Below are 12649 nucleotides of genomic sequence, written 5' to 3' on the forward strand. Positions count from 1 at the left end.
GGCTTATATTATTATTTTTTAAGAATTCAGTTTACCAGTTGTGGGGCTAGAGATAGATTCTTGGGCTATGTGTCTGCAAATCAAATACTCTACCATTGAGCTACACCCTCAGACTTGTGCTTTTCTTTCTGATACTGAGGTTTGAACGCAGATTCCTGTGCTTTTGAGGCTTTCTTGCTTCTTCAGCTGACACTATTCCACTTGAGCCATAATTCCAGCCCAGCCTTTTATTGATTATATTGAGGATGGAATCCTATGGATTTTTCTGTTTGAGCTGTCTTTGAACCTTGATCTTTCAAACCTCAGCTTCCTGAGTAACTAAGATCAGAGACTTGAGCCCAGTGCCCAGCTCTTGTATATTTAAAAAAAAAAAAAAAGAATTATACCAACATATTTCCCTGTGTAGAAACTCTGTACCTAGAGCCAATACCAGTTGTAACTCTGAAATATTGAGAGGCAGATTATGGGAGCTTGGGGGAGGCAGCAGAACAGAGTGGAAAAAGTCTGCTTTGAAAATATTATATCAAACATGTAGGCATCATAAATAAGTGAAAGAAAATAGTTGAAATTCATTCTTTGCGTGTATTTAATATGATTTTATTGTTATTAAGGTGTTGTACAGAGGGTTTACCATTTTAAACGTCAGGTAATGGCTACCTTTCTTTTTTTTTTGGACAATATCACCCCTTCCTTTGCTTTCTTCAGAAATCCATTCTTTTTGTGTGAGTGTTGGTGGTGGGGTCGGTTGTGGAGCTTGAACTCTGGTCTTGGACGCTGTCCCTCAGCTCTTCAGCTCAAGGCACACACTCTACCACTTGAACCATAGCGCCACTTCCAAGAAATCCGTTCTTAATAGTATTTATAGTGGGCTAGCCTTATTCTGATGACCCTTCTTATAATACATGCGATAAGAAGGACCAAGTTTTGAACTTGTTTCAAAAACTTAGTTAAAAAAATCCATAGAATCCTATTTTCTAAGATTTTGGGACACTATGTAAGTAATAAATGAGACGGTTGTTATTGTTCTTCTGAAGTAAAAATTGATGACCAGAGGGATGAAACGAGTCTTCCAGAGTTCTAATTTTTGGTGTCAGGGTTTGACCTCTTAATTGTAGTTTTCCATAGGGTTCTTTTGACAGTCCGACCATTCATTATCTTTAGTTGTGTTTCTGGTAGTATGTCTATCTTTTCAGCATTTTGTAGTTCAAGACCGTTCCATCTGCTGTTCAGAATCTAGTAATTCCATATTCATGGTTGTAAGCCTTTATCTCTGTCTTCCTTTTTGTTTGTAACTCCCTGCCATCCTCTGGACACCCAAATAAGATCTTTAGTCTTTATTGAAAGTAATCCAGGCTGCTATGGATATTCTTTACTGATCTAGGAAGATGGGGAAACCAAAAAATAGAGTAAGCAGAGGGTGTCTTGTGATAAGGCTCTAAAAGGGCTTTGTTCACCTCCAAGAGATCTACTTTCTCTTTGGGTCTGCCCCTCGGTGTCTTGTCTCTGTGTCTGTCTCTGCTCTGCCCTGCCCTGCCCTACCCCTGCAACCCTCCATTGATCTTTTTAAAAAAAGATTTCTTTATTGAGATTAAGTAATTATATAAATTTCACAATATTGTGGGACAGTGATACTTAGCTAAAGTCACAAACTCATTTTAACCTTCATGAGGTAAATTGTCATTATCATGGTCTATAAAGCTTTTGAACTCTACTAACTTTGACAATATAACTATTTCTTCCAAATGGAGTGATAAGCACTTATTTTTTCCTTTTGCTTAGTGTAAGCTGTTCCCTCTTTCTCATTTTCTCATTCTCTCCCTCCCATCCTCCTCATTGATCTTTCTGACTGATGTGGTTTACAGATTGACTGTGAACCACTAAGTAGCCAGATTCTTGAGACAATGGGGGAGCAAGTGGTTAGTACTTACTAGGTTTTGTTGAATAAAAGGTGATATTTGTAAAGCTTAAGTTTAACATTCAAGAACAAGTTCCTTACTCTTCAGAGGGCTTTTTCTCACTTGAATACCAGGCTGAGAATCTTGTTTTAGAAGTTTAACGTACTGCTAAATAATATGTATATGATTTTAAAAAACTTATTGCTTAAAGCTGGGTGCTGGTAGCTCACACCTGTAATCCCAGCTACTCAGGAGGCTGAGATCTGAGGATCGTGGCTCAAAGCCAGCCTGGACAGCAAACATATGAGACTCTTATCTCCAAATAACCAAAAAACCTGAAGTGGCACTGTGGCTCAAATGATGAGTGCTAGCCTTTGAGCTGAAGAGCTCAGGGACAGCACCCAGTCCCAGAGTTCAAGCCCCACGACAGACAAAAACAAAAAACCAAAAACAAAGAAAAAAACATTATTGAGACAAGTTCTTGTAGTTGAAGCTAGTCTTGAAGTAACTTTATAGCCTAGAACTCAAGATCCTCCTGTCTCCATTCACTCCTCCTGAGTACAGGGATTATAGACATGTACTACTGTGCTTGAGATTAGTTTAATATTTTAGAATATATATTGTGTGTGTGTGCGCGCGCGCGTGTGTGCGCCAGTGCCAGTCTTGAGGCTTGAACAACATAGTTTTTAGATTTTTATCAAAATTGGCTTCATGAATATTAATGATTCTAGCTTGTATATGTAATGCTGGTTACTAATACATGCAAATTGATGGACTACAGGAGACGTCAGATTTTGCAGTTTTTATGTGCTTAAATATGACTGGTGGCTTTTTTTTCTTTTCTTTTAGAATATGGTTTCTAGTTTTAGGGTTTCTGAACTACAAGTGTTATTAGGCTTTGCTGGACGAAATAAAAGTGGACGCAAGCATGACCTCCTGATGAGGGCGCTGCATTTATTGAAGAGCGGCTGTAGCCCTGCGGTTCAGATTAAAATCCGAGAATTGTATAGACGCCGATATCCACGGACTCTTGAAGGACTTACTGATTTATCCACAATCAAGTCATCTGTTTTCAATTTGGATGGTAGTTCATCACCTGTAGAACCTGACTTGGCTGTGGCTGGAATCCACTCGTTGCCTTCCACATCAGTTACACCTCACTCGCCGTCATCTCCTGTTGGTTCTGTGCTGCTTCAAGATACTAAGCCCACATTTGAGATGCAGCAACCATCTCCTCCAATTCCTCCTGTCCATCCTGATGTACAGTTAAAAAACCTGCCGTTTTATGATGTCCTTGATGTTCTCATCAAGCCCACAAGTTTAGGTAAGTGCTAGAGAAATCAGTTTTTTTCTGAACAAGAAGGAATATCAAAAACTTTTAAGTATTGATTGTGATTTGCTGTTAATTCTGCAAATTTGAGGCATTAATGCAGATGTTTAAATGTATAGGTAAATAAAATGCTGATAACTGAAATCTAACAAAACTTCATATTATGTTGTCTGTTTTTCCAACTTTTTATTATGATTAAATACACGTGATATAAATTCTACCATCTTGATTTCCTTTTTTTGGTGGGGGTAAGGGTGACAATAGTATTACTGTTAGCCTAGGCTAGCCTTGACCTCATGTTCCTCCTGCCTCAGCCATGCTATACATTTGCTTCTTGGTGTATTTTTTTGGGGGGGTGGGGTGGGGCTTGGACTCTGGGCCTGGGTGCTGTCCCTGAGTTCTTCTGCTCAAGGCTAGTGTTCTACCACTTTGTGCCACAGCACCACTTCAAGCCTTTTGTGTTTATCTGGTGCTGAGGAATCGAACCCAGGGCCTCATGCATTCGAAGCAAGCAATGTACTACTGAACTACCTTCCCAGCCCCTCTTGGTGGTTTTAAAATGTATAATTCAATGTTTTAACTATATTCATAATCTTGTGTACCTTTAGTACTATCCATTTCCAGAAATTTTTTTTGTGTGTGTGTGAAAATACCATACAGAGGGGTTACAATTACAAGGGCAAGATAATGAGTACATTTCTTATCAAGCCTCCTCCTTTGTTTCCCCTTCCCATCACCTCCCACCCGCCCCCTCCAGAAATGTTTTTATCTTACTATCTCCAGCTCTTTCCCCTTCTTGGAACCACCATTCTTTTCATTTTTCTTTCTTTTTTATACCTTTTTTATTATAAAAGTACTGTACAGAGGGGTTACAGTTACATAAGCAAGGTAATGAGTACATTGTTACCTCCTTTGATTTTCCCCTACCATCCCTTCCCTCCCCACCTCCACAACTACACTCCCCCCCCCCAATTGTAAAGTTTGTTTTTCAACATAGTGTCTTGTACATCTCATTGTTACAATGGGTCAACCTGTATCCCTATTTAAGCATTTTGTTTTTTCCCTTCCCCTCCCCAAATTAGAAAAGTGTATATACAAGATGCAGGGCACCAACATCAAATACAGTGAAAATGGGGGTTACACTGTCGGGGAGGAACATACAAAGAAACAAAAAAAAATCACATGGTACATTATAAATACTTTAGAAACAATATTGTTTCTTTTTAAAAAAAATTATGCTAGTCCTGATATTGAACTCAGGGCCTGAGCACTGTCCTTGGATGTTTTTGCTCAAGGCTAGCAAGCATAACACCACGTGAGCCAAAGCTCCAATACTGGCTTTTTGGTGGTTAATTGGAGATAAGACTCTCACAGACTTTTCTGTTTGGGCTGGCTTCAAACCATAATCCTCAGATTTCAGCCTTCTGAATAGCTAAGATTACAGGAATGAGCCACCAGCTTTTCTTTCTTTTTATTGATATTTAGGATTGAACCCTAGGACTTGACATATTGAGTTCATGTTCTATGATTGAGCCACATTCCCAATCTAACCATTGTACTTTGTCACTACTGTAGGTAGTTTATATAAATAAAATCCTGCAGTCTTGTGAAGAGGCTTATGTACCTCTTGTCCTCAGGCTTATGTAACTTAATGTCTTTATGTTCTCTTTTTCAATGTATTTTTTCTTTCTAACATATGTATATGTGTGTATGTGTGTATAAAAATCTCACCTATTAATGTATATAATATATAAATACATATTATATAATATATACATGTATATAATATATATAATGTATATATACACAGGGTCTCGCTTTGTCAGCCAGGCTGGTTTTGAACTTATGATCCTCCTCCTTCAGTCTACTGAGTGCTGGGATAACAGGCCTGTTTTAATTTTTTTTACTGGAAGGGTGGTACTGGGGATTGAACTCATGTCTGTCTCATACTTGCTAGGTAGGCATTCTACCACTTGGGCCATTCCTCTAGCTACCTTGTTTTCGCATTGATGTCTTCAAGGTAGTGTCATGCTTTATATGCTGGCTAGCCTGGGTTGTTACCTTGTACTTGTGCTTACTCCTGTTGTTGGGGGTGACAGATGCAACCACTATATCCAGTGTTGATTGAGATGGAGTCTCACAAGTTTTTTTTTTTTTTTTTTTTTTTTTTTTTGGTCCGGTCATGGGGCCTGAACTCTGGGCCTGGGCGCTGTCCCTCAGCTCTTCAGCTCAAGGATAGTGCTCTACCACTTAAGCCACAGCGCCACTTCCGGATTTTTTTCTTTTTGCTTACGTGGTGCTGAGGAATCGAACCCAGGGCCTCTAGCATGCAAGGCAAGCGCTCTACCACTGAGCCACCTTCCCAGCCCGAGTCTCACAAGTTTTTAACCGTGGTTGGCTTCATACTGTGATTCTCTGATCTGACCTGCTAGGATTGTAGCCTGGAGCCATCATGCCTACTTTTAATTTTTTGAGGAATCACCATAGCATATTAAACAGCAGCTGTACCATTTTGTTTCTATTGGCAGTTCTAGGGGTTCCAGTTTTGCCAAACTTCCTTCCCTCTCTTCCTCCCTCTTTTTTTTTTTTTCTTTTTGGGTCAGTTGTGGGGCTTGAACTCTGGGCCTGGGCATTTTTTTTTTTTTCCTGGACACTCTTCCTCCCTTCCTCACTTATTTTTCTTTGGTTCATATGGTGGTAACCATTTTAATGGTTGTAGTTGATTTCATGTTTGTGATTGTGATGTTAAACATCTTCATGTGCTTTTTTGTGAATGTCTTTCTTTTCATGTCCTTTGCCTCTTTTGTTTGTTTGTTTTTGATAAAGGCTACCATGATGTAGCTTAGGTTGGCCTCAAATTCACATTCTTTCCTTAATGCTAGGATTACCACTATGTGCCACCATGTCCTTTTAGTTATCTATTTTTATTTGGAAAACTCATTCAGTAAATTCTCTACAGAAGGAAGAAATCAGTCTCTAAAAAACTTAATAAAATTAAGACAGGCTGCTTTGCCAGTTTTATTTTTTTAGCTTTTTTCCCCCTGTGTATGCATGTGTATTTTAGTATTTTCCCTTTTGTGTCAGTCATGGGGCTTGAACTCAGGGCCTGGGTATTTTCTGAGTTTCTTTTGCTCAAGGTTAATGCTCTACCACTTGAGCTGCAGTGCCACTTCAGGCCTTTTCTGAGTAGTTTATTGGAGATAAAGAGTCTCATGGACTTAACTACCTGGGTTGGTTTCAGACGATGAACCTTAGATCTCAGCCTTCTGAGTAACTAGGATTATAGTCATGATCCACTAGCACCCAGCTATTTTTAGTATATTTGTACATATTTCACATATATCTTACCAGATTTATGATTTGCGAACATTTTCTTCCATTCTGTGAGTTGCCTTGTTTTACCCTATTGCTTGTATATTTGGGTACAGAATTAGAGTTTTTAATGATGTACATTTTTGTCTGTATTTCTATTTGTTGTCTCTGTGCTATTGGTGTCATAGCCAAGAACTCTTTTCCAAATTGTAAGGTTTTGCCTGTGTGTTTCTAGAGTATGATTATTTTAGGTTTAATTCTTTTTAAGTTCACTTTTATGTATGGTCATATAAGGGTTCAACTTTATTCTTTTGTGAGTAGATATCCTCTAATTTTTCCTCTTTGAATCATCTTTGCACCCATATCAAAAATCACTTGACCATAACACACAAGCTTAAGCTGGTTTGTCTTTTCCTGTTTTCTATGATTACTTTTAAGTATGTAGTACATTTTTGTTGTTGTTGTATGTGGTGTAAATTTAGGAATTTGCTAGCAGGTACTCTAACCTTGAATAGAATTCCCCTCTAGCTCTGGGGCTGGGAAGGTGGCTCAGTGGTAGAGCGCTTGCCTTGCATGCATGAGGCCCTGGGTTCGATTCCTCAGCATCACATAAGCAAAAAGAAAAAAGCCAGAAGTGGCGCTTTGGCTCAAGTGGTAGAGCGCTAGCCTTGAGCTGAAGAGCTGAGGGACAGCGCCCAGGCCCAGAGTTCAGGCCCCACGACCGGACCCAAAAACAAAACAAAACAAAAAAGAATTCCCCTCTAGCATCAACTCCCCTGTTGTTTGATAAGGTGTCTAATTTTTCTCTTGGGGTAAGAGTTGGACCTCAGTCTTCTACTAATGACCTTTATCTGAGTAGCTGGGATTATAGGGGTACACCACTATACGTGTCTTGTTGAGATGATGTCTGTCTTCTGCCTGGCTGGCATCTAACCTGCCTTCTGTGAGTGGCTAGGATTATGGGCTTGAGCCCCTGCATAGTATTTTGAAATCTAGAAATGTGTACTTTTTAGCCTTGTTCCTCATGGTTGCTTCGGATTTCCAGGGTTGTTTGAGGTTTTGTAAAAACACTACTACTACTACTACTACATTTTGTGTAGTCCTAGGGTTTGAACTCAGGGCCTGGGTACTGTGTCTGAGCTATTTTTTTTTTTTTTTGGGTCCGGTCGTGGGGCCTGAACTCTGGGCCTGGGCGCTGTCCCTCAGCTCTTCAGCTCAAGGCTAGCCCTCTACCACTTGAGCCACAGCGCCACTTCCGGCTTTTTTCTTTTTGCTTATGTGGTGCTGAGGAATCGAACCCAGGGCCTCAGGCATGCAAGGCAAGCGCTCTACCACTGAGCCACCTTCCCAGCCCCTGTCTGAACTTTTTTGCTCAAGGCCTTGCCGTACCATTTGAGCCACAGTTTCACTTCAGTGGCTGCATGCTTTCAAGGCAGGTACTTTATTACTGAGCCATGCCTCCATCCCATATTTTCATTATAACTTTTTTTTTGATTGGTTGTGGGTCTTGAACTCTGGGCCTGGCCACTGTCCTGAACTCTTCAGCTCAAGGCAAGCACTCTACCACTTGAGCCACAGGGCCACTTCTGGTTTTCTGGTGAAATTGGAGATGAATCTTTCCTGCCTGGGCTGGCTTTAAACTGTGATCCTCAGATCTCAGCCTCCTGAGTGGCTAGAATTACAAGCGTGAGCCACCTAGGCCCATCTTGATTATAACTTGAGTTAGGTTTCACTATGGTTCATTTCTATTCATGTACCTGGACTGCAGTCTGCCTATTTTGGTTTCCATAGTTGCTGAGATGACAGGTATGTGCTGCTGCCTCCAGCTTCCCTTATATTGAGAGAGGGAGAGGGAGTCTTGTGAACTTTTGTGCCTGGGATGGCCTGGACCTTCAATCCCACTGATTTCAGCCTCCTAGGTAGCCAGAATTATAGATGTGAGCCACTAATGCCCAGATTAAAGTCACTATTTTTGTTGTTGTTGTTGTTGCAAGACCAGGATTCAAACTTAGTACCTGACGCTTTGCTCATTGGCTGACACTTTACCAATTGATCCACACCTCTGTCCCCCAGCCTCACTGTGTTTAAGGAGGTATGAAACTTCAGTTCTCTGACTTCCCCAGTTGACCTTTGTGATAATTGCTTTCTGTTATGAGTTCTATTTTAACATACTCTGAAACAAGTTATCAAAAATGGATTCCTTAGTTAACATGAAAGCATTACTTCTGGTAACCATTTTGTGAGAATGTTTTTACAGTTTTTATTTATATATGTTTGAGATTCAACACTTCTGTACTTTACAAATATTTTTCCTTGATTTTTATTATGCTAAAATACATATAAAACTCAAGCATTTTGAACATTTTAATGTTCAGTGTTTTATAATTTTGATCATAAAGTACATCATGTAAATGAAACCAAGTCTTTTTGACTTGATTTATTTCAATTAGTATAATGTCCTCAAGGCTCATCATTGGTAGCACTCCTCAAGGCTCATCATTGGTAGCATATAGTGCCCAGGCCAAATTCAAGTCCCATTACCCGGGACGGACACACACACACACACACACACACACACACACACACACACACACACACACACACACACACACACACACACACACACACACACACACACACACACACACACACACACACACACACACACACACACACACACACACACACACACACACACACACACACACACACACACACACGGGACAGACACACACACACACACACACACACCAGCTACACACACACTACAGCTACACACACACACACTACAGCTATGAACCTGAATGTACAAATTATCTATTTAACTTGCTGTTAAGTCTTCAATTTTTTGGGGGGGTTGGTTGGTAGTGGGGCTTGAACTCTGGGCCTAGGTGCTGTCCTTGCGCTCTTCAGCTCAAGGTGAGTGCTCTACCGCTTGAGCCACAGCACCACTTCCGGTTTTCTAGTGGTTTTTATTGGAGAAAAGAGTCTCACGAACTTTCCTGCCCAGGCTGGCTTTGAACTTCTATCCTTAGATCTCAGCCTCCTGAGTAGCTAGGATTAGAGGCGTGAGCCACCAGCACCGGGCTCAGTCTTCAATTTTTATTGAATTAATTTTAACTTAGACTGGAGTATTTTTTGAGATACAGTTTCTGGGTTTAGTGTTAATCTCTAGTGGTAATTAATATCTCTTTAGCTCTCTATTTTTCAGGGCTTAAAATCTGGATCTCTTGGCACTCTTTCACTGGGCTTTCTTTGCTCATGGCTGGTGTTCTGCTCTTTCAGCCATGCTTCCAGTCTGGCATTTACCAGTTAATTGGAGATGAGACTCACGGACTTTTACCATGTGGGCTACCTTTGAATCACAATTCTCCAGGTTTCAGCCTCCTGAGTACCTAGGATTATAGGTGTGAGCCACTAGCACTTGGTTTCAGTTTATTTTTTAACAAGTTAATTTTGTTTTCTATAACTGTATGGTCTTATATTTGTACTAGCATATAGTGTACACTGTTCTCTTTCCACATCCTTGGGAACACTTATTTATTTTTTACCTTTTCTGCTAGTCCTGGGGCTTGAACTCAGGGTCTGTGTGCTGTCCATGAGTTTTTTTGCTCAAGGCTGGAGATCTATTTCTTGAACAACACCTGTACTTTCAGCTTCTTTGGTGGTGAGTTGGAAATAAGAGTCTCAGGGTCTTTCCTTCCCAGTCTGGCTTCATAGCTCAATCTTCAGATCTCAACCTCCTAAGTAGGATTACAGATATGAGCCTGTAGTGCCGGGCATTTTTAAAAATGATTTTAATGATTGAGAGATTGAATATAAAGCCTTATTTATGCTATGTATATAGGCTGAATATAGAGCCTTATTTATGCTTTGTATATAGGCGTGTAGGTATATGTAGGTATATCTTGAGACATACTATCCCATCTCATCCCTTTAGTTGGTTTTTACCCAAACTTGGGATCTTCCTGCTTGACATACTACTTACTGAGCAACTAGGATTGCAGGCATGTGCATCCAGTGAATATGAAGTGGTAGGAAATTAATAGTTTTCATTTGCATTTCCATAATGAGTAGTGACATTGACCTTTTTCATGCTGTGTGTGGGTATAAAAATATATATATACACATATATATATTTATTTGAAAATTGTCTTTTCAGATCTTTTCCCAGTTCTTTCTTTTAACCTCACATAATTAGCTATACAAGGGAGAGTTTCATTGTGACATTTTCATATATGTATGTATACTGTGTATGGCTAATCTGTCCACCTTTACTACTCTCCCTGACTATTCAACGATTTTAGGAGAAGTTTTTTATTTTTGCTTTGACACCTCAAGTTAGAGAGATATGCATGTTAAGGTAAGAGGAATGTTTAGAATATGTTTCTCCATGAATGTGTGTACTCTGTTAGTGATGCCTTTTCCCCTTTCCTAATACAGTTTCAAGGGGTTCATTGTTGTTTTCCTATTTGCTGGCAATTTATTTTGACTATATCCATCCCATTACACCTTTGTTAACCTAACCCTTTCTTGCTAGTACTATTACCTCCTTCAAAAGATCCTGTTATACCCTCCCCCCCCACTGCCTAATGGATCAAAACTTTTGTTGAGGCTCTTTATGCTGTTTTCATAGGTAGTTGCAGTATATCTCAAAATTACCCTCTTTTTTTTCTTCTTTCACTTTTCTTCCTAAGTAGTCCCTTAGACTCATGTCCTATGTTTATCATGCATGTGTATTTATATATAAAGCTATATATATGTATATGTTCGCGTTCATAAGTAAGTTTGTCTTTATGTCTGACTCACAAATGAGCAAAATCATACATATAATGTCTTATTTTTGAGTCTGGCTTATCTCATTCAATATATCCTTTGGTTCCACCCATTTTTCTAACAGATAGCATTTTATTTTTTTCATGGCTATGTAATGCTTCATTGTATGTGTATACTTTGTTATATGTCAGGACATTACTATTCAGCAGTTATCTTTTTTGTTTGTTTTGGGTGCCAGGTACTAGCATTTGAACAGAAGGCCTCAAACTGGTCATATCTCCTGAAAACATTTTTGCTGGTTTACTGGAACCAGAGTCTCAAGGACTTTTCTGCCTGGGCTGGCTTTAAGTCTAAATCCTCGGTCTCAGCCTCCTGAGTAGCTAGAATTATAAGCATGAGCTGCACACCAATGCCAAGCAAAGCATCTTGTTTATCTTAATGCTCTAGGAATATTGTAGTAATACACAACAATGTTTTACCCTTTCTATTTACTTAGAAGTTATAAAATGTTACGTTTTCTTCTATGCTTTAAGTGACTGGAAGGCACTCAGAACATGGCATAACAAAGCACGTATTTCTTGGATAGCATTCTTCCTGGGTAGGTTTCTGACCCTTTGACTTTTATTAGAAAGGGTTATAATTCAGTATGGAATATTATCTTAATCTTAACAAGTTTGTAATAATGTGAGAGAATAGGGAAGCTAGTATTTGAGTAAAGAGTGATTAAATGCTTGGAATTAAGGGAACTCCTTTGCAGTGATTTTTACTTGTATTCAAAGAATACAAGTAAATACAAGAATAATGTAGTTTATTACATACTTGAGTTTAGAATTTTAGCATTTTCAGATTTGACAAATACCTGGTTGTTATAACTGCTTAGATCCTTGGATTTGTTACTGATATGTTACTGTTTTTTCTCCTTTTCCCAGTTCAAAGCAGCATTCAACGATTTCAGGAGAAGTTTTTTATTTTTGCTTTGACACCTCAACAAGTTAGAGAAATATGCATATCAAGGTAAGAGGAATGTTTAAAATATGTGTCTCTGAATGTCTGTAGTCTATTAGTGATGCCATGACAGTGCCACACACTGGGTGGCTTAAAAAGAAATTGATTTCTCAGCTGGGCGCTGGTGGCTCACGCCTGTAATCCTAGCGACTCAGGAGGCTGAGATCTGAGGATCGCGGTTCAAAGCCAGCCCAGGCAGGAGAGACCGTGAGACTCCTATCTCCAATAAACCACCAGAAAACCAGAAGTGGTGCTGTAGCTCAAGTGGTAGAGCGCTCGCCTTGAGCTGAAGAGCTGAGGGACAGTGCCCAGGCCCAGAGTTCAAGCACCA

At 39.6% G+C, this 12649-nt stretch overlaps 1 protein-coding gene across 10 annotated transcripts in view; it reads left to right on the plus strand.

Annotated features, from left to right (window-relative positions):
- Positions 1 to 12649, plus strand: part of Pias2 (protein inhibitor of activated STAT 2) — a 98257-nt gene that overhangs the window by 23261 nt on the left and 62347 nt on the right. For all 10 annotated transcript variants that reach the window (XM_070029220.1, XM_070029210.1, XM_070029214.1 and 7 more), the window contains exons 2-3: positions 2745 to 3219; positions 12243 to 12327. In XM_070029220.1, the coding sequence (XP_069885321.1) occupies positions 2745 to 3219; positions 12243 to 12327 (560 nt within the window). The remainder of the gene's footprint in view (positions 1 to 2744; positions 3220 to 12242; positions 12328 to 12649) is intronic.

The sequence above is a fragment of the Dipodomys merriami genome, unplaced genomic scaffold (genome assembly GCF_024711535.1).
Source record: "Dipodomys merriami isolate MVZ:Mamm:240054 unplaced genomic scaffold, mDipMer1.0.p SCAF_2, whole genome shotgun sequence".
NCBI lineage: Eukaryota > Metazoa > Chordata > Mammalia > Rodentia > Heteromyidae > Dipodomys > Dipodomys merriami.